At 40.1% G+C, this 23,374-nt stretch overlaps 1 protein-coding gene across 5 annotated transcripts in view; it reads left to right on the top strand.

Annotated features, from left to right (window-relative positions):
* The window catches only part of LOC141146947 (transducin-like enhancer protein 4), a 182,711-nt gene that overhangs the window by 134,678 nt on the left and 24,659 nt on the right, over window positions 1–23,374 (top strand). For all 5 annotated transcript variants that reach the window (XM_073633843.1, XM_073633834.1, XM_073633826.1 and 2 more), the window contains 3 exons: window positions 3,209–3,285; window positions 4,703–4,952; window positions 7,880–8,127. In XM_073633843.1, coding sequence (XP_073489944.1) covers window positions 3,209–3,285; window positions 4,703–4,952; window positions 7,880–8,127 — 575 coding nt within the window. The remainder of the gene's footprint in view (window positions 1–3,208; window positions 3,286–4,702; window positions 4,953–7,879; window positions 8,128–23,374) is intronic.

The following is a 23,374-nucleotide window of genomic DNA, read 5'->3' as shown; positions in this document are numbered from 1 at the left end:
TGCATCAAATTGGTCTGCATGCTGTCGTCCCAGAAGGGGGTCTCTTCTGAAGATGCACAAGAAAGTCCACAAGCATGTTCTGTGGTCTGAGACAAAGATAAACCTATTTTGGTTCAGATGGTGTCAAGCGTGTGTGTCGGCAACCAGGTGAGGAGTACAAAGACAAGTGTGTTTTTCTTACAGTCAAGCATGGTGGTGGAAGTGTCATTGTCTGGGGCTGTACGGCCGGCACTGGGGAGCTACAGTTCATTGGGGAACCATGAATGCCAAGATGTACTTTGACATACTGAAGCAGAGCATGATCCCCCTCCTTTCGGAGACTGGGCCGCAGGGCAGTATTCCAACATAACCCCGAACACCTCCAAGACGACCATTGCCTTGCTAAAGAAGCTGAGGGTAAAGGGGATGGACTGGTCAAGCATGTCTCCAGACCTAAACCCTATTGAGCATCTGTGGGACATCCTCAAATGGAAGGTAGAAGAGTGCAGGGTCTCGAACATTCATCAGCTCTGTGATGTCGTCATGGAGGAGTGGAAGAGGACTCCAGTGCAACCTGTGAAGCTTTGAACGCCGTGCCCAAGATGGTTAAGGCAGTGCTGGAAAATAATGGTGGCCACACTTAATATTGCCACTTTGGGCCCAATTTGGACATTTTTACTTAGGGGTGTACTCGCTTTTATTGCCAGCTGTGTAGACATTTATGGCTGTGTGTTCAGTTATTTTGAGGGGACAGCAAATATACACTGTTATACAAGCTGCACACTCACTACTTTACATTGTAGCAAAGTGTCATTTCTTAAGCGTTGTCACATGAAAAGATCTAATAAAATATTTGCAAAAATGTGAAGGGTGTACTCACTCTTGTGAGATACTGTACATTGTGGTGGAAATTATAAGCTTCTCCTATAAGCAAATAATTCCGTGCGCTAATGAGCACAATCATAGCTCTCTTATATAATGCCGGGAAAGCACACTTGTTTATCTCCAAGTAACACAGACAGACGCTGGTATCACGTTGAGCTTAGTAAAATCCTGCCTGTGGTGATCTGCTGCTTTTATTTATACAGTAAACATGAATAAGAAAGGAAGGTGGTGGCTTCAGAATCAGCCAATCGGACACTTGTATTCTGTCAAAAGAACCAATCACACATATGTATATATTCATATAGAATTCCAGTAGTGACGTGTGCAGAGCCATGCGGCCAGCCCCTTGTGAGACACAGTGTCTCAAAATTTGAACACTAACTGCATGGCTCTGAACACGGTCGTGTGCACATTCCCACCGCTACCAGTGACGCGAACCGTACTCTATCATGGCTCAGTGGGCCATAATTTTTGTATGGTAAGATCTGTTTACTAGTAGCGTTGATGCAATCGCCATGAGGTGGCCAGTCTCTTGGTGAGGCATAAACAAACATCCCTAAAAGAGCAAACAGTTCTGCCGTGTCCACGGTAAGGTTTCTACAGTCAATGGTCTTCCACCAACATCTGTATGTGCGAATACGCTCGCATGAGCGTATTACAGCAAAATTGACACTGGGGGACATCTGACAACATACATTAATAAAAATTTCCACAACAACATCTAAAGCAAATAGCAGATATATTTACCCAATTGGAGTATATCTTCGAAGTGTTTTTTTCATACCTTCCAGGATCTGTTTTTGCTTGGGAGCGCCTGATTAGCTAATAAACATTTTGCCTGGGCACTGTATCAGAGGGCCATAAGGCACTGAGCAGCTGTGAAACTGCCCATAGGTTATACTTGTGCTCCTGGTTTACTGTAAATCAAAAGAATGCTTTTTACATGTGTCTGTACTCTCTAGAATATGCTGGTTTAATGAAGAATGATCGAGGCATTGGACAGTAATATTTTGTCCATAACTTTGATGATCAAAAACACCAGTGTGGCTCAGGATAGTACTCATATACTGAACGACATTAGCTGCTAATGATTTGTAATTTACTCCCACAGATGGAAAGTCAAAGGTGATCTGATAAGAAACAAAGTTATAGTTGCAAGAGTTAACCCCCTTTCACACAGAGCGGAGCTCACTCTGATCAGTGTGAGCAGATCCCCCTGCTGATCAGAGAAGAGTGAGATGATTGCCAAATCCATGCCAGCTCAGTTTATGCAGAGCAGACACAGGCAGGCCCTGATCTGGTCTTTCAAAACGGAAAATAATTTAGTCCCTCCTTTTTTTTTAATTGATGGAATATAAAAATATAAAAAAAAACGTTTTTTTTTTTTTTGAGTATCAAGAAAAAAGTGTACATAGATACAAATGTGTAGGGATAACACATCTATACAGAAACATATATCATGGCATAATCAGTCAGGAAAATCATGCAGTAAGGTGTAGTTGTAATAGGCAAGTAACACAGTAAATATATAGGAAAATTAACACAGTGAGAGGTACTAGTGTCGGTGTTGACACCAGTCTGTCCACGGTTTCCATAACTTTTCGAAGTGTTGGCTTTTACCTGTTCTTATGGAGAGGGCTTTTCATAGGAATGATTCAGCTGTACTAGTAATAAGACTTCAGATCTGTTAGGTGCTTGAGACGCTTTCCAGCATCTAGCTATAATTGTTCTAGCAGCTATAAGTATGAGTGGTCAGTGTACGATAGGGTGGAGGCAAATCATCAATTTGTAAGTTCAGAATTGCTAGTGTAGGATTTGGCTTAAGGAGTATTCCTATGATATCAAAAAGTAGCTTAAATACTTTGTTCCATAAACTAGAAATATTTCTACTGTAGTACTTCTTTTTTGTTTTTTTTTGTTTTTTTTGTTTTTTTTTTTACACCGGACCTGCTAGTGTATGCAGTGTTTCATCAGAGAACCTGATCATATAAAAATAGATGGCAGAACCCCCCCTACCTTCCCAAACTTTGTATGTTGTTGATCAGGAGGTGATTGTCCCAAAAAAAAAAAAAAATTACGGTTTAAAGTAAAGTAGGGTGATGGCCAACTAAATCGCATGCCGTACGGAGGAAACTTTTTTTTTTAATGTAGGTAGTGTCTACGTTATTCGATTGTCAAAGGAATCAAAAAAAAAAAAAAAAGACACAACACTGCTTGGCATTTGTCCAACCCTGCACAGTACTGTGTATCAGGATAATCACATATCAGTAAACATGCTTATTTTGAATGTGTTTTATTGAGTTTTCTATCAAGGTAACTCTTATTTTCAATAAATGTCGTCTAGGTTGGCTTTGATCCACATCATCATATGCGGGTTCCGGGAATCCCCCCAAATCTGACGGGCATCCCAGGCGGTAAACCGTAAGTAATTTTATAGCTGCCTCTCAACACACATTGTATTCACTATCATTTCTTTTGTAAATTTGATTTAAAATAAAATGGTCGACAGATTTTTGAATGTAATTGTTGTTGTGTGAGCTTTTATGTCGGTCTGCCTAAAGAAGGAAGTGTGTGTGATTTTTTTTTTTTTTTTTTTTTTTTTTTTTTTCTTTTAGCAAATACGTTCTTGGTTTAGGAAGACTTTAGGTTTTTTCTTTTATGGCATGCATTGTTTAAAGAATAATTGCCATGCTGGACACCAATGAATTGCTTATAAATCAAAACAAGAGCTGCTGTAAATGCTCAAGAGGGTCATGATGGTTAAAATATGATTAGGTAGGAATATATCATGAAAATATGAGGAGCTGTAATGAAGCTCTGCTTCCTTATGAGAGCTTACAAAGCGGAAATGTCAGTCAGAAAATCAATGATTTTTTTCCTGTTGCAGGACTTATTCGATATTGTCAATGGACATGACATCCTGCCAGATTGTGTATATACTCACATTTGGTAAATTGCAAAGTAACTGGCAATATAAATTTGATCTAAATGATGGATAATCTATTATGATCGTTTTCTAGTTTGTCAAAACTTGTGTTGTGGAATTGTAGAAGGAGGTGCTTAAGTGAAGACCATTTTGCAGCTGTCCAAATGTTGAGATTTGACTCTTTACATCACTGAGCATGCTGAAAGTGGGCTGTACTCAAAGGAGCATTAGATTCATTATTTGTTTTGCCACTGGCTCTGCAAAATATCCCATAGAAGATGTTTACCTATGTTCCTACTTGATTTGAAGAAGCATTGCATTTCAGGGGCACTTTGCTAAAATAATTATCATGGTCATAATTGCATTTAGATTTGTTTTCTATTTTATGCATGCTGTATGCAGATTTGTTTTTGGTGGAACTTAGATAAGAGGCATAAATTATACTGCATATAAATATTGACTTGAGACACTGGCGCATCCAGTTCAACCAACGTGTGTTTGTGTTTTTATGTATCTGTTGCTGCCCAAGTCTATGGGCAGGTCTGTCTCCAGTCCTCTTGGTGTGTGCTTGCTTTGAAGCATTCTTATTGGTGCAGTACACTGTTGACATTTGTCTTTTAGAATGCAAGACACTCAGTCCATTATGATTGAAGGCAGAAGTGTGTGGGAGTGGACTTTGAAATTCAGGGTGTGGTGGTAGTACTTGGCACATGCATCTCTTAGGTGCCATTCTATATTGAGTCATCTCCTTATTTTTGAGAGTTTCTTTAGCTATATAACTATACTATAGTAGTAGAGTTGGTACAAAGTATTACCTGACTTCATCATAATACATTGTTATACATTAAAGTATATTAACCAACATTAATAAATATGCCTTTTTTTTAATTTAATTTTTTTTTTTTTTTATAGCGCGTACTCATTCCATGTAAGTGCCGATGGGCAGATGCAGCCTGTCCCATTTCCTCCTGATGCTCTTATTGGCCCAGGAATTCCTCGACATGCACGGCAAATTAACACATTAAATCACGGGGAGGTGGTCTGTGCTGTAACAATCAGCAACCCCACAAGACATGTTTACACTGGTGGAAAGGGATGCGTCAAGGTGTGGGACATTAGTCACCCTGGAAATAAAAGCCCTGTTTCTCAGCTGGACTGCTTGGTAAGTGAAAAGAAGGTAAAAAAGTCAAAGCTTGGTTTGCGGTAGATTTTCTTTATGTATGCCAAGACATTTTAAGCTTAGGTCATTTTTGTTGCTGCATAGTTCTTAAAAATGTCTCTAGCAGCTAATCTGAATCCTGGTGAGATGGCACTTAACCACTTTCCAGCCAGGCCAATTCTGACATTTCTCTCCTACATGTAAAATTCATATTTTTTTTTGCTAGAACCCCCAAACCTTATATATTTTTTTTAGCAAAGACCCTAGAGAATACAATGGCGGTAGTTGCAACTTTTTATCCCGCACGGTATTTGCGCAGCATTTTTTCTAACACTTTTTATGGAAAAAAAAAAGTTTCATGCTTTAAAAAAAAAAAAAAAAAACATTAAAGTTAGCCCAATGTTTTTGTATAATGTGAAAGATGAAGTTACGCTGAGTAAATGGATACCTAACATGTCACACTTCAAAATTGCAAACGCTCGTGGAATGGCACCAAACTGCGGTACTTAAAAATCCCCATAGGCGACACTTTAAAAAAATTTTACTGGTTACATATTTTGAGTTGGAGGAGGTCTAGGGCTAGAATTATTGCTCTCGCTCTAACGTTCATGGCAATACCTCACATGTGGTTTGAACACTGTTTTCATATGTGGGCGGGATTTGTGTATGCGTTCGCTTCTGCGTGCGGGGACAGGGGCGCTTTAATTTTTTTATTATTAATTTTACTTTTGTTTTTTTAGTTTGACACCTTAAAAAATAAAAATAAAAAAAATTGATCACTTTTATTCCTATTACAAGGAATGTAAACATCCCTTGTAATAGGAATATGGCACAATCGGTCCTCTTTACAGTGAGATATGGGGGTCAATAAGACCCCACATCTCATCTCTAGGCTGGGAAGCCTGAAATTAAAAAAATAAATAAATAAATAAAACTATTTCGGCTTCCCAGCCAAGGCGGCACCATTCGTTTGCTGCAGAGGCCGGGCATGATGTCATAACATTGATCCTGGCCTCCGAACAAACATAGAGACTCCGGCGACCATCTGGTCCGCCGGGAATCTCTATCGTCACCATCCGGGGCCGGCGGATTCTGTGTCTGACTCACCAATGGAAGCAGTGAGTCGGTAGAAGCCCCGGAGGGCAGCGGGGGGGCGTCCCCTCTCGCCGCCCGTAAGAATGATCAAGCGGCGGAACAGCCACTATGATCATTCTAATGGTGTAGGGAATCACTGGCTGAAAAAGCTGATATCTGAATGATGCCTGTAGCTGCAGGCATCATTCAGATGTACCCGCTCAAAGTTAAGGGCGTCATATGACGTACCTTGGGCAGGAATTAGTTAATATGCGCCTTGAAGTATTCTGTATACATTACTGTCATTACTGTCTGTTACAGACATCCATGGTAGCAATGAAGGCGCTGGTAGATGAATGCGTTTACGTGTGTTGACTGTCATATGCATGAAAAGACAACAGACAGTGGGATTGAGGCCGTTGTACTAGCGCATGCATATTCACTTATACTAACAGTTAGCCTGTAGTCTGTGCATGCTGCAATAAAAATAATTATCAAATATTTTTGTTCCCAGCAAAACAGGATGGGAGGAAGAAAGTGCAGCCCAGTAATTCATTTGATTTGTCATGGCCATAAAATTGGTGCAGTTAGAAATTTTAGCAATAAAATAGGGGTATTGACACTTCATACCAATTGGAAGGCCATTGACATAGGAAAGTCAGGGGTAAGGGTAGTTGGGGTCTTGGATTGGAGATGCCAGATAGTGTGATAATAGGGAGTAGATGCTGAAGGGCAGCAAGTTGCCAGACTGTAGAAGGCTTCTCAATAGTAATCTGGCTTACCTTCCCAACCTGCAGCACCTGAGCTGCTTACCCCTTTCTTTGCTGTTGCCTCCTCTCCTTACATGGAAAAACACAGTTTGCCCTTGTGTAAGCATGAGAGCTCTCTCGCTCTCAGGTGGACATGTAGTAAAAGTTGCTTGCAACGCCACAATCCATTTATAAAGAAGTGTAAGTAGGCAACGTAGGAGAAATGAGACACTTATAATTCATTTTTCAAACACAGGATACTTTAGATATTTTTATTTGTAACACTAATGGGGGCGCTAGAATTGATGGTAAAATATCATTCCCTCTGAAAGCCCAGACAAAATTCTGCTGAAGCCCCCCTTCCTGCTGCCTTATCCATCATCTTGTCCTGGTGAAACCACCTGACCACCACGGGGACATTTCGATCATCACCGTAACTGTCATTACAAGAACATCCAGACACAGAGCTGAAAGATGTAAACAATTTTTCTAATTTCTTAGCTGCACTAGTAAATGATTAGCTGGAGCTTGGTTGCTGTGGGCCTTGCCTTCATTTTATTTTCTGCCTTTGATTTTTACAGATTGTCCCAGAATATCCTACATTTTCTCACTTAGTATTAGTCATTCTGACTTCCCATCTGAACTGTATGTCTTGCAAACGAGTCGTGCAGTTGAGCTCTAAAAACTTTGGGTTGACATTATAACTTCACATTTTGATACTAATTAAGATGAATTATCTCAACACTAAATTTTCTAGATCCACTTTAAGTACTTGTCTAATGTCATGTAATTGTCTGGCATTACTCACTTTATCATTGTCATAACTGCAAATGGCTCATTAAAATCGGGAGGAAATGTTTGTGCTTTTTAGAGCTTTTCAGTGTAGTATTTAACCCATCACCCGTGAGAATCTTTTGCCGCAGCTTGTTTTTCTGGAAGTGCAAAAGATATTTTGAAATCGTTTTACTCTTTTTACAACTCATGTTTAGTTAAGTAAATCCATAAAACACTTGTATGTGAAAGTGACGACAGGCTTTGTAAATGCTGCTTATATAGTTTTTAACTAAAGTACCGATTTCACGTCTCAGTGCCTTTTTGTCTCTGCAGAACAGAGATAACTACATCCGCTCCTGCAGATTACTCCCTGATGGGCGCACTCTCATTGTCGGAGGGGAAGCCAGCACGTTATCCATATGGGACCTGGCAGCTCCCACCCCGCGTATAAAAGCAGAGCTGACATCATCTGCTCCTGCCTGCTATGCTCTGGCTATCAGCCCTGACTCCAAGGTCTGCTTCTCCTGCTGTAGTGATGGCAACATTGCAGTGTGGGACTTACACAATCAGACTCTTGTAAGGTATGTACATCATTGCTCCATAAACATTTAAAAGGGACAAACAAGGCTTGTTGATGTACACATTTTGAGTTTTTTTTTCTCTGTGATGTTTACCTGAACATAATTTTTATCGTCTTCATGTTTATGAAGATCATTATGCTATTTCATCTTTTGATAACCTATTGCTTTGTAGATTATCTGATAGTTACATGTAGGCAGTGAGTCGGCATCCCTGCTAAAAGACTGCGGATTTAAATTAAGCAAGCAGCATTAAAAGTTTTGTTTGCAGGCAGTCTGAGGAGAATATACTGTAGGTTTGCAATGAAAGGGAGGAACAATAAAACTGAATCCCTGTGGTGAACCACTAAGTGGGATGCACAAGCCTATATTTGTAATGAAAATATATGGCTGCCCATATATACTTTTATGATTGATTATAGTCGTTCATCTTTCATGTGCATACCTAAGAACCAAAGGCTAAAACTAGTTCTAGGCATTCCCTTTAAAATGAGCATCTACCTTACTTTAACGTGAACCTCTCTGGTCCGAAAACATGTTTACTATAGCTTTATTAAATGACCTACTACTTGTGTTGCTTGCATGTACTATACCTGTGTTTATTCTTTTATTTCAGTTTATGTGCACCTGAAAAAGGCACCTAGATCAGTGGTGTTAAACTTGAATATTATAGAGGGCCCCAAGTGTGGCTCCCAACACTTCAAAAGTCTGCACAATAGCGAATCCCCAACGCTGCACAATAGCAGTGTGTCTTATGTATTGAGGTGCATTGTGTAAATTGTGTCAGTCATTTTAAAATCAATGAGCAGCAACACATCTCAATGCCTGCAAACTTTGGTCTTGCATTCTTCCAGTCTAACTTAATGCATATTGTATAAAAAAAGTGGGAGTAAAATGAGCACCATCGGTGGTTACAGTGGTCACAAATATAACCCCCAGCATTGGCGCCTATAACCACAACACCAAGCTTTGTTGTCATTAACCCCACACTCTTGTTAGTAGCAGTTCTATCCCACTCACTGCACCAATGCTCGGTGGCAGTGCTATTTAGCTCCTGCCTCAAACCCCCCCCCCGGGGAGTTTTTTATTTTTTAAATTTTTTTTTTTTTAAGGTTAGATTTGGCCATCAACCATAAGTGCTAATATGCAAGAATAGGATATTCTATAGTCTGTGACATGTCGATAGGTTATAGCACAGCTGCAGGCTCTGCTAGATGCAGTGTTTTTGTGCTTCTGGATTGTACATCCTAACCATAAGGTATATTGGCTTTACCTGTAATGTACTTCATTCTGTGATATGCATTCTATCAGACTAGACCAACAATGATCTAAATGCCTTCTCTCTGTGCAGCGCTGCCTTTCAAATTGTGCATTGTGATCCATCTATAAAACATGTCGCTGTGTTGTCTGCTCCATTCAGTCCTTTTTTTTTTTTTTTTTTTTTCTCTCCTTTATATCTCAGGGCCAATGTATCAAGCATTATCTTCAAAGTACCTTATGCTTCTGTCCCCTGACCTCAATGACAGCAGTAACTTATCTAAAGTCTACCACATTTCTGGCCTTTTTTATATATTTTCTTTCCTCGTATGCTTTGCAGGCTAGAGGCAATATCTGAAATCTATCAATGAACTTGATAAGCATTGTTTGTGTCAGTTGTCTTTGCTTTTGAGGCGTTATCTTGAAAAAAATATATTCACTATAAGTGAGATTGGAGTTAGACACAGATTCCAATGTGGAAAAAGATCTTGCTTGTCATGTAGTGGGTTTCAATTCTTGATAAAAGCAAGCTAAAGACATTTGTCTCCTGGACACCCCAGCCTCTTCCTTCTGTCCTGCTCTTCTCAGGAATTTGTGGGCAGGTGCTATTTGGAAATGAAAGATTGGCAATGTACCCAATAGGGAAATAAAGTAGCATGATGGATCTTTTGGATCAACATATATATATTTTATTAACCACTTTTATACCGGACACATTGCACCCCCTTCTGCCCAGGCTAGTATTCCTCTTTCTGTCCTCACACTTTGGCAATTACTCAGTCTTGCAACACTGTTCCCAAATTATATATATACACATATATATATATATATATATATATATATATATATATATATATATATATATATTTGAAAATCAGCGCATGACGGTACAAACGGCACACGATTACCTCTTTTGGAAAGTAGATAGTCCAGTGCATTTACACATTCTGTTAGGTCTCCAGAGCATGGGGTTACCACATGTGAGACCTTTTTTTTTTTTTTTTTACAGCCTGGATGCATAGAGGGGCCCAAAATTCAAATACCACCTTTGGGCTTTCAAGAAGCATAAATTACGCATCTACTTTGCTGATTTCCCAATTTCGGAGGCCCTGGTGTAGCAGGACAGCAGAAACGCCCACAAAATCACCACATTTTGGAGAACAAACACCCCAAGATAATTTTTAAGGGGCATGATGAGTCTTTTAAAGACTTCATTGTTTTACCACAAGTTTTTGTAAAATACAGAAAGAAAATGAAAGTGGTTGTAAACCTCAGTCATAAAATCTGAAACAAAGCACATACTGTACATACATGAAGTGTCATTTTTCTCTGGTGCCTAGTATCTCTGTTATCAGCATGAGTCACTTCTGACAAGTTTTTGCGGCATATGAGATACATTTGTGTCGGGAGGGAGCTCAGCACACAGCTTGTCTATTCACAACACAGCTTTGTATCCTTCCTTCGCTCCAGTGCAGTATGTGGAGGGGGTGTGTCCCTTTCCTCCAATAAGCTCTCACAAATTTGTACAAGACACATCGTCCACCCCTTCCTTCTGACAGATGAGGGATTTTATCACAGTTGTGCTATTTTGAAGGGTTGTAGACAAGAGAAGACTGCAGATAAACAAGTAAAACTTAGTAGGATTTGTTTCATCTCAGTGAAGTGACTGGCCTCAAATAACTCAGAGTATGAGAGGGGTTACAACCACATAAATTGTTTTACACAAAGTTGTCAATTTTTAATAAGCTATTTCTGACACACAGCATGAGCATACTTAGAATTACACCCAAAACAAATATGGCTACTCCTAAGTATGGTGATACCACATGTCAGAATTTTTCACTTTTTGGACTGATTATATACCGGACATTGTTTCTTGTGTATCACACAAATCAACCAGTTGTATCAAAACCAGTGTGCTGCAATAGTCACCTCCTATACGAGTGGTCAGGGCATATAGCTTGGTGTAGCGTCCCATATAGCAGTCCCCATTCCTAGAAGCCAAGCAAGCCTAGCCTACTGCTACATGGTTGCTCCAAGAAATGCCATCCATATTCACTGGCGAGGAAATACAAGAGGCTGAAGAAAGTTAGAACAAAGGCGTTCCTTTGATTCCAGGAGTGCAGTTGTCCGCAGGGGGTGGCTGGGATTGGTGTGTTGCAGGAACATAGTCATGTAGATGAGTTAGTTCAGGCTACAAGCAGAGACCTGGTCAGCAAACAGGCAAAGAAACGGGCCAGGCAGGGAAGTGGTCAAACAGGCCAGGCTCAATACAGCTGGCAGGAACATTATTGCTGGTTGTTGGTGACACTGGGGACTAGTGTGGCAGCAATGAGAAACACTGCTGTGGTGACACTGCGACTGGTTTGGCAGTAATCACTGTATTTGGTATAGTGATGATCAGGGGCTTTGACTAGTGTGGCAATGATTAGGGTCAATCTGACTCATGTGGAGATTGGGGACAATATGACTCTTGTTGCAGTGATCAGGTACACTGGGACTGGTGTGGCGGTGATTAGAAACACTGTAACTGGTGTGGCAGCGATCAGGGATACTGAGTTGGGTGGCAGTGATTAGGGACACTGACTGGACTCACTGGTCTGGTGACATTGTACTGTTGTGGCAGTGATCAGAGATAGGTCTGTCGGTACTGATATACAGTTATATCAGAGCAGCCAGCCATTGTACGTTAGTTTTTAAAATGCCACTTCAGTGATACTGGAGTTACTCGTCTGACCATATGTAAATATTTATCGGTGTATAACATGCACTTTTCCACCCTGAAAACCAGGGGGAAAATCGTGTATTATACACAGATTCCTGCTGTCTGAGTGGAAGAAGGGGGCGAGCGCCGCCAGATTACACAGATCGGCGATCTCCTGCGTACCCGGCACTCAGTCACATCCTGAGTAGAAAAGCCTGTTTCCTGCGAGTATGTGAAAGGAAGAAGTTGTGCTGTTTGTGTGGAAGCAGTGTTCTTTTTGAGGTTTGCCCCCTACTGGGTCAAAGCTAGAGTTCCCCAGTCAACAGGGAGCATAAACTTTGCTAATGGGAAAGCTACTGTATGGCTCAGCAAGAGGACATGTAAGACCTTTGCAGGGAGACCACTGCTACCACACAGGGTGCAGAAGTGTCCTCTGCAGCATGCTGGTGGACTTACTCAGACTTTCTGAATAAAATAAACTAGAAGACTTTGCACACCTATTTTAATCTACCTGGAATGTTTGTAGCTGTTTAACCACTTCAGCCCCGAAAGGATTTGCCCCCTTAATCGCCAGGCCATTCTTTGCGATATGGCACTGCGTTGCTTTTAACTGACAATTGCGTGGTCGTGCGCCGCTGTACCAAAACAAAATTGACCTACTTTTCTTCCCACAAATAGAGCTTTCTTTTGGTGGTATTGGATCACCTGCGGGTTTTATTTTTTGCGCTATAAACAAAAAAAGCTTCAATTTTGAAAAACAATATATTTTAATTTTTGCTATAATATCACCCCAAAAAATATAAAACAAATTTCTTCCTCAGTTTAGACCAATATGTATTGAAAAAAATTGCAATAAGCGTATATTGATTGGTTTGCACAAAAGTTATGGGCATATATTTATGGCATTTTTTACTAGTAATGGCGGTGATTTGTGATTTTTTTTTTTTTTTTTTGCGGGACTGCGACATTGTGTCGGACAGATCGGATACTTTTGACATTTTTGGGACCATTGACATTTATACAGCGATCACAGCTAATAAAAAAGCCACTGATCACTGTATGAATGTCATTGGCAGGGATGGGGTTAAGTGTATGTCCTAGAGAGTGATTCTAACTCTGGGGGAATGGGACTGCCTGAAGGAGGAGACCAATCTCTGTTCATACTTGATATGAACAGCAGATCTGTCTCCTCTCTCCTGACAGAACGGAGATCTGTCTGTTTACATTGACAGATCTCCGTTCTGTCTCTCAGAAGCGATCGCGGGTGCCCGGCAGACATCGCAGCCAGTGGACATACATCCCCTAGTGGTCTTAAAGCGTCCGATTTACAGCTAAGGCGATTTGCCTAGGGGAGCCAACCTGCCGCAGTTATACTGGTCCTCTAGTGGTTAAATCATGCGTTCAGTTTGGCTTTGAAGAAGTCTCACAAAGTGACTCTAAAGTCTGGTTAAAAAAATATTCTATTCAAGTATGCAGGCCTAAAACTCAAAAAAAAAAAAAAAAAAAAAAAACCCTCTGCCTCCTCCAATCTTCATATTACATTTTTTTATTTTTTTGCTGCTGTGATCTGTCTTCCTGTCAGAGTATGGCTACATTCATTCTCCAAGGTCCCACAGTGTGTAAATATATACACTGAGATAGACTAGGGTCTATGGGATTTTTGTGTATAGAGCAGTGCACGTGACCACAGCTAGTCTACTTGTTCCAAACAAACAGAAGTAAGGGGGAAAAGGAGGTGTTTGGGAGATCATGGAGGATGTTTGAAGGAGGCAGAAAAACACAGCAAGAAACCCTCAATGAAAAGTCGATTACAGTAGTGGATGTGTGTAGATTATTTTTGGAGAATAAGCATCTGGTTCCTCCTGTATTGTAACTGTACTGTCTGCCCTCATGTTGTAAAGCGCTGCACAAACTGTTGGCACTATATAAATCCTGTATTATAATAATGATAATATTCAGTGTCACTTTATTCCCATAGGGACCCAACGCATTTAGCACTTGGTCCTGTTCAGATCCATCAAGCCACTGCTAACCAGCCTGTTAGGACAATTTGCCCTTTGCTGTCCAACAACCCTGGACTTGACTGATCTCTGGCAGCATGGACCGCTATGGAGACCAGTGCTGCCACACATCAAACAGCCTGTGGCGTAGTATGTTTAGGGGTGCTTGTAAACATACACAGTCCTGGCTGATGTATCACACAACTCATAGTACTGTATGTCTTTCATAAACAGGCAGCGCTGTGGAACTGCATCAGCCAGACACCGTTGTTCATTCATAAAAGTGAAAGTCTACTTGGTGCTGTGGCACTGTGTGATCCATCTGCCTGAGCTGTGATTTTTATAGGCAGCCACAAATAAATCGCATGATTTTTTATTATGAATGAAAATCTGTGCTATCAGGGCAGCGTTGATTGTTCAATCATAATGGTAAAAGAACAGTCAGCTTAGAGAGGGGGTTAGGGACTTGTGTTCGCTGTATCTCCCCCTTTTTTTTTTTTTTTTTTTTTTCTGCAATATGGTCATTGTTTAGAATGGGACCAAGTGCAATATTACTTTTGGTCTCCTGGGGGATGAAAGTTTCTTCAAGAAAATTGAGGAATTGGTATACCCCATATTTTACATTTTTTAAAATTCACTTTTAAATTATGTTGTTTTCCAGATGGCGATGGATGTTTCCATCCAGTATAGATTGGAATCGCTGAAAATAAAACATTTTATAAATACTTGCGAAGGGTTTACTGCAGGTAGCATGTATAATGTACATTCTACTTTTTTCATCAATAAGCCTAGGTTCACACTGCTGCTCTGCGATGTGAATTTGATGCAGGTTTTTGTCCGGGGTGAAGTGCGAATTTACGTTGCAGTTTGCGGTGTGAAGATGCTAATTATACGTGGTTATAATTATGTTGTTCGCTACATTTTCTAGTGTGCTCCAGTGCCAAATATACATAAGCATTTGTTCTTAGAAGACTTATATACTTTAAGGCTGATGCATGTAGTTTTGAGTATATACTAGCCTGGCTCTGCGTAGGTCTTTACACCATATTAAAAGGGTAGGGGGGTTAGGAGGGTCTGGAGTCTGCTTTTCTAGCATGTTCCCTGAGCTGCTCTTGGCATCCAAAGCTTGCACATGCTTTGTGGTGTTTTTTAGGAGCTTTGAGTATTGCTTTGTGGTGATGTAATTGTAGAATATTATTGCAGATCAGATGTCATTATATAATAAATTGAATGCAGTGGAGCACTAAGGACTAGAGGACAAAAGGAAATATGGGGATATTTTTCCTCTGAAAGAGGTGTTAGGCAGACATGCGTTCGTAGTGTGATTGGTATGATTAGTTTGTGCTTCAGTCAGTTATTTTACAGAAAACCCCCTGAAAGTAAAAGGTCTCAAAATGAATATGTAACTTTATTAGTTCCTGTACACTGATCCCTATGGTTTAGCCTTGGTAAAAAGATGCATGTCCTGGAAATCTTGCTCCAATTCAGAAGTAGTAACTATCCACGATAGATGCTTATTCCCCAGGAAAGTACACTTGCTCGGCAGGGCATAAACCTGGGATCACGTACTATAATTTTAATAATTTTAATAACACGTATCAGTGCTCTGCCATCCATAACTGTCTCGTCTTGACAGTCTTGTCAATAGATTGGTTTGTATTTTTCAGCTCCCATCTTTCTGTGCGTTTTTGACTGTCTCGTCTGTAATTTTGAGTGTTGCAAATCAATGAACATCACAATTTCTTGCATGCAGGCATTTCAGAACGCAAAAAGGTGTCAGCAGATGAAATGGCTGATTTGTCTTTCTTTTTCGGAAAATGATTGCCCTTAGTGAACAGTAATACTAGAGGGGAAATTACATGGTGCCTGATTAGTAAAGATTTCTCTCTGTGAGCAGGTTAATACTGATGGCTCAGGTACTTTGGTTTAAAGTGGTTCAGAGTCAAAAATTGCAGACCTAAAAAGGATATGACTTGATATAGATCGTTTTCAGTAAGAGTGTTTAGATCTCAGAACTGTTATATCTCAATATACATAGCAATATACGTACCAATATACCGTACATTGAAAGTCAGTTTTATTAACCACTGAGCTGCATAGCCAATGGCATTATTTCGGAAGGTGATTATAAGGCTTTTATTTTTCCCAGTGAATGTTGTAACCTTACAAAATGCTCTGTCCTAATTTATCATCATGCCATTAGTTCTTAGTTCCAAATGGCACTTTTTGATTACAGTTAAAGGGGTTGTAAAGGTAAAAATTTTTTCACCTTAATGCATTCTATGACGCCTCGAATCTTCGCTGCTCGTCCTCGTCATCTTCATTGCAGCTCAGCCTGGTCGCTGATTGGCTGCAGTGGATGGATTGAAAGCAGCGCAGCCATTGGCTCGCGCTGCTGTCAATCACATCTGATGACGCGGCGCGCCGGGGGGCGGGGCCGAGTGATACAGCGAGCGGCTATAGCCGCCGGCTGTATCACGGGAGCGCGCCCGCAAGCACTCACCACCATGCGAGGGAGCTCGCATTAAGGTGGTAAATGCTTGCGGGGAGGAGCTGAAACAGCCGCCGAGGGACCCCAGAAGACCAGGTTCGGGGCCACTCTGTGCAGAACGAGCTGCACAGTGAAGGTAAGTATAACATGTTTGTTATTTAAAAAAAAAAAAAAAAATACCTTTACAACCCCTTTAAAACAAAACACAACTTCTGACATAGCAGCTAAAAGCAGATCATTTAAAGGGTAACTCCCACTTTTGTGGAGGAAAAAAATATAGCTTATATAGTTACACAAGTCATATTGTAATTGGAAAGGTCATTTTTAATTGCATTCAATCTGCAGCACTGTAATTTTCTGTAAAATGCAATATGGCTACATGGAGGTGTTCTGTACACAGATGGTGTACAGTATGTCCCCCAAAAATGTCATTTTCTTTTGTAATTGGCTTACTGATTTTCCCAGTAGTCTGCACTAGGATGCAAGTCACATTTTGGGCATCCTCTGCAACAAACATTACATTTTTGGAAAGGTACTCCCAAAGGGGAATCACTTCTAAAAGAATGCAAACCCTGCCATTTTCCTCATTACATCCCTGCAAGTGCAGCAGCTGATTGGTAATTATTATAAAGTGACTCCCATTCACATTCAATTTTTCACATGGACACAAACAATTTTTTCAGAATAACAAAAGGTAAGAATATGCAAAAAAGTTTAAAAACCCTGCAATGTACATAAATCAAATGGTGGGGGTGTTTTTTTGTGTTTTTGTGTTGTTTTTTTTGGACAGTAGTGGAGTTATTGCTGTAGACATTAGATGTTATCCTGGGTCATTACAGACTTTGATGCAACCCCTTAAATATCTTGGGGAAATAGGACACTCTGAGGTCCACTGGCCCAGTGCTCACACATTGTTCTGTGCAGAGTCTGGCACCAAGTTAGTTATTGCTCTAAGTATGATGGAACAGACATGCATGAAATGGTTAAGTTGAGCTCAGTGTAATAGACATGCTGAGAGCTTTACGATGCTGGGAGGCTAACATGTTTTGAAATGGCTAATCCCACTAGCTTCTGGATGTTCTAGGTCAGCACAAACCTGTTTCTTTTGCTTTCTCATCATATGATGTCCTAGTTGATAATAAGGAAGAAAAACTGGTTTATAGTTATTGCTGAGAAATAAGCCAATATGACAGGCCTATATTACGGCTAGCTTGTGTTCTTTGAAATGGTGGGTGTGGTATGTTTTGGATTTTTTTTGTACAAAAATCTTAGTTGCATGAAACTATTGACCTGTATTTTGCAAATCATTAAGTTGAGAGAGTCTGTATTGACTAGTACATTCTGTTAACCACTTCAGTTCTGCAAGGTTTTAACCCCCTTCATAACAGTCCATTTTTGCGATATAGCACTGCGTTTAACTGACAATTGCGCAGTTGTGCGACTCTGTACCCAAATAAAATTGATGCGCCCCACCCCCCCTCCCCACCCCCAACAAATAGAGCTTTGTTATTTTTTGCACTATATACAAAAAAAACTGACAGTTTTGAGAAAACAAACTTTTTTTCTTTCTGCTATAAAACATTCCCAATAAAAAAAAAACGTAAATCTAATTTCTTTATCGATCTAGGTTATATGTATTCTGCTACGTTATTTTGGGGGGGGAAAAACCCCAATACGTGTATATTGATTTGCGCAAAAGTTATAGCGTTTAGAAACTATGGTATATTGTTTTTTTGCTTTTTTTTTTTTTATTAGTAATGGCGGCGATCAGCGACTTACAGCGGGACTGCGAACACCTGACACTTTTGACACTTTTTGGGGACCAGTTACATTAATAGTGATCAAAAATATGCACCGTCACTGTACTAATGACACTGGCAGGGAAGGGGTGAACATCAGGGGCAATCAAAGGGTTAAACGTGTTCCCTAGCAGTGACTGTGGGGGATGTGCTTTTACTGGGGGAATGTAAAGATCCATGTACAGGATCAGAATGTTCCAGTCTCGCAGACTGCCGTTGTGCCTTATGAACGATCGGCGGACGTGCTGATTGACTCCCGCTGTGTCCAATCACAGCAGGAGCGGAGTGCCGATAGCACGCACCACACGGCTGTGTCAGATCACGTACTAGGTACGTGATCTAGCACAGACCTGCCGCAGTAGATCTATGATTGGCGGTCGCTAACCGGTTAAAGCAGGGCTTGTCAAATTTGCTTTTAATCTAGGAGCCAGCTAAAAAAAAAAAAAGTTAGGAGCCACTTTTTTTTTTTTTTGGAAAGGTCACCAATGTGAAAAGGAGAAAAACGCCCAAATCTGCCTAAAAAAAAAAAAAAGTTTCTGAACTTGTTTGAGCTTCAGGCGTTTTGTAGTGGAGATGTGAACCATCTCCATAGAGAATAATTGATTTTTTTTTTTTTTCTTCTTCTTCTTCCGCTCCAGCGTTTTGTAGCTTCAGTCTTCAAGTTACAAAATGCTCAGGTGTGAATGGGGCATTAGTGTTCTGGATAGAGACAAGTACATGCTATAGAGAGATATGCTTTGTTCATATTTTGTATCTGAGGTTTACGACCACTTAAGCTACTCAAACCCACTGACTCTCCATCTCTACAACAGACAATTATTTGGTCTCCTAAAAAGAAAAAAAAATTGAAGGGCTACTACTTTTATCATTTGAGATAACACAGGAAGTGTGCACTAGACACAGGGCGGCTCTGTGTTGCTGACATAATTGGCAGGTATTTTCTTGAGAAAATGAGCAAATAACAGCTTTTCATTGTTAGAGGTTGGCTTTGATTCCTTTTGTTACTGTCCATGATCTGTAGACTGTCATGGATTTTCTGACTCGCTTGATCTGGGCTCTTATTTTGGGACCATACTCTGGTGTGAAAGCCAGTGGATCAGTACCCACAAGTTTTAGTATAAAGATAGCCTCTTCTATGTTTCTCTTATGAAAGTTTTACTAGCTCTCTGGCTAGTATTTGCATCTGGGTCGCCTTTTATTTTTCTAATGTCCTCTTTAATCTTTTCCGTTTAGTTGAAGAGGAGCGTGCACTATGTATCCTCCACAGCTGATAGTAAAGATCTGGTCAGAAATTAGGAATTTGGTCTATCAGACACCTGTTATGAGACCTGCAAATGCTACTTCCTAATATAAATAAAAACATTCCAGAGAACCTCTGGACCACAAGGGTGCCATTAACCAGGAACCTTGGAGATCAGTCACACGGATTTAGCAAGCATTAGCTTCACATACAGAGAATACTGAGCAGTACACACTCTGTGCTCTCCATGACCACTGTCATTGAGACAGAAAGTGATGGTAAATTCAAAATTTTGAGCTCTCACCAGAAGAGGTAAGGAAAAAAATTCTAGGGCATGCCTCCTCCAGTGACAGCTGGAGGGGAACAAACTCACTTTGTAGAGATTTCTTCTCATTTTCTGTTGCACCCCTGGAAAATAGCACAATGACGGCCAGGCAGGGGCTTTCACATTCTGAGAGGATGTCATATGACATCCTTCAGATTCGTGGTGACTTTGGACACACTGCATTACCAATCTTGGTCAAGAGCCTATGACGTTGGCTCTTTACCATGTGATCAGCTGTGTCCAATCACAGCTGATCACAGTGTAAATAGGAAATGTCAGTTATCGGAATTCCTTTTGTCACACTGACTGCACGTAAGAAGAGGAGAGCTGATAGGTGGCTTTCCTCACGGGGGAGATCTGCCTCATCACTAATGCCTGTCAGTGTCCACCATTGCTGCCTTTCAGTGCCCACTATAGGTGCTGCCCATTAATGCCCATCAGTAGCGCCTATTGGTGCCTATCACTGCTGCCCATCAATGCTGCATATTCGTGCCGCCTCATCAGTGCCCGTCAGTGCAGCCTCATCAACGCACATCAGTGAAGGAGAAAAAAATACTTGTTTACAAAATTTTATAACCAAAACTAAAACTTTTTTTTTTCTTACTTTTCGGTCTTTTTTCATTTAGCAAAACATTCAAAAACCCAGTGGTGATTAAATACCACCAAAAGAAAACTCTACCAGTCAAAAAAATATATAAAAATGTAATTTTAGTGACCGCACAATTGTCATTCAAAGTGGGACAGCACTGAAGACTAAAAATTGGCCTGGGCAGAAAGGGGGTGAAAGTGCCCAGTATTGAAGTGGTTAAGCTTGAAACTATCCTTTACCCCTAAAGATGATCTTCTTTGTTTCCAAATAGGATTTGCTTTATTTGTAAAGCCATTGCTGATATTTTGTTTCCTAAATCCCCTTTTGAGTGAAGGCTTTAACTTGGAATGCACCATGAAGCAATGCTGTGAAAAAGACCACCTGCATCCCTCATAACTGTGACATTCATTGTTTTAATTGTTGCTGTTGTATATTTACATATTTCATGGCTCAGTAGTTAGATTTTGCATGGTTACATTATATTCAGGAATTCCCCTGCAGTCATTTCTGCTTATCAGCAGACACTCCAGTGCTATAAACTGGCAGGATTGTGAGTTGGTGTGTGTAGTTTGTACTTAGCTTACGGGTATCTCTTGTTGAGTGTAAGTGTTGACAAATGGCTAAATACATATGTGCATATGTCGACAGCTAAGACATATATTGTCTTACCTGTCAAAAATGTAAGTGTAATTTTGCTTAGTCAGTTTTCTAATCCAGATAGTGTAAAAAGGCCTGACCATTTTAGTTTTCTCAGCTGCAGTTAAAGCAATATGGCAACAGTGATTGAATACCACAGGAACAGCTCCTTGATGTCATTCTGTGCTCTCTCCTCCAATCAGCAAACCTCAATTGTGTATTGATCTACTTTAAATCATATGTTAACCCTAACCACGAGCCTCTATTTGTCCCTTTTGACCTGTAAAATATACCATTAAAAGCGCAAAAATACCTGTTAATCCTGCCTGAAGTATAGTGAGCGGATTACTTCCTGTGAAGTTTGCTGCAGTGCTATCCTCCTTCCCAGTTCTCTATGTGGACTGCAAAGTACCTTTAACCTGTCTTATGGAGAAATGAGGGGAAGGTGTTCTGTAGTCACTTCTGAGTGTGGAAAGGAAGCATATAGCTGGCAGGGGTCACCAAGTGAGAATAAAGGAAAAAAAGCCTAACCTCTACGGACTAATGAGCTTCAATATTTTTTTTTTTTTTTTAATGTTCTGGGGCTTAAATATCCTTTTTAATAGTGTTTTTAACATGTTTTCAGTGTTTGGTAAATATTGAATTATGCAGGATCTGAATTTAAAAAAAAAAAAACTAAATTCCATACCTAATGCACCCCATAGGGGAGAGGAAAAGCTGAAAATGGGACTTTATATGTGCTGCAATAGCAACAAGAAAATATAATACCAATAAAATATAAACACCTTTATTCCAAAAAATTTAATCTCCCAGTAAAAACTGTGCAATACACAAAGTTTTAGGCCATATCCATATCATTTTGACAAGTAGAATAGACATATTGGGGTATTGCAAACCATATAGACATCTATTTATATCCTATAGACCTTATCGAGGAGGCGTGCTGGATCAACGTGTTTTGCTCACTGTGCTGCTTCAGGATCCACGCCGATTTACAGAAATTATATTGCTGTAAGATAATAAAACAAAACACTTGACAAAATAAGAGGGTAGAGGGGAACCACAGGCTAGACAAGTAAAAGTCCCAGCATCTAGGTAGAATCTACATAGAGCCAACATGCAGGGATGGAAGGTAGCTGGATGAAACTACTTCAACACAAAATATCATCTAACTTGCCATTAGATTAATAGCTCCTCCCAGCAAGTGGCGCGGGTCTCTCCTCCATATCCTCTACCAAATATTTGCTTTTAATAGCGTATTTTACATGTTTTCAGTGTTCTGTTTGGTAAACATACAGGATCTAAATTCTTTCTTTTTTTGGATAGATATATTAACTTCATGGAAAGTACGTATTTCTAGTGAATACATATTAATAGCCTGAAAATGTGAAGATGGTAATACATTTTTGTGCTTGTGATTATTTCTACATTTCTGTGTGTAAATGAATTGCTTTATTTTTAGCACAATTTTTGTTTTATCATTCCAGTGCACTTAACTTAATTAACTACTTTGCTTTTTTTACAGGCCTATGCAGTTGTACTTACATCTGCCGTACTCACAGAAAGCAATATATACTCAAGTGCACTCTACAGTCAGAGAGGGAAAATATCAAAATGGCTTTTTTATTTATTGTACCTTGTATAGCAGATGTAATCCACGATCATTCCTTTATTAGGGCTCATTCATACTATGTGCAGTTACAATTGCAATGACACACACCGAAAAAACAATAGTCTGTGTGTTGTGTTTCACTGCATTCCAGAGCAGTGTGGTATTATGCACCCTGTATGTATAATATTGCATTGCTCTGAATGGTCCCACAGGAGCACAGCACACAGTGCTGCTGTGCAGTGACGTGAATGAAGTGTCATATTGTACATGTCACATAATCTAGATTTAGAGAAAGGAAAGAAAAATGTTATGAGATCACATACTTGCTTCCAGGGGGCTTTGCAGCCCAATACTCTGTAATCGCATATGGTGCGCTTACCTGCTGTTAAGGGCGGACAGTCACCCCTGGGTCACCTGTCCCCGACATCAGGTAATAGTTCCATGTGCAATTACATGCAAGCAGCAATGGATGGCTGTCAGCCTGTCATTACTTTGTACAGGATTTACAGAAACAACTGTCCACAACCACCTCTGAATTCAGCTGCAGAAATATATTCTTGCCACAGGTGGCACTAATCGCATGTGTGAATGATATAA

The sequence above is a fragment of the Aquarana catesbeiana genome, linkage group LG01 (assembly GCF_042186555.1).
Source record: "Aquarana catesbeiana isolate 2022-GZ linkage group LG01, ASM4218655v1, whole genome shotgun sequence".
NCBI lineage: Eukaryota > Metazoa > Chordata > Amphibia > Anura > Ranidae > Aquarana > Aquarana catesbeiana.
The sequence above is the reverse complement of the archived record's forward strand: the minus strand, read 5'-3'. Positions and strand labels throughout refer to the sequence as shown.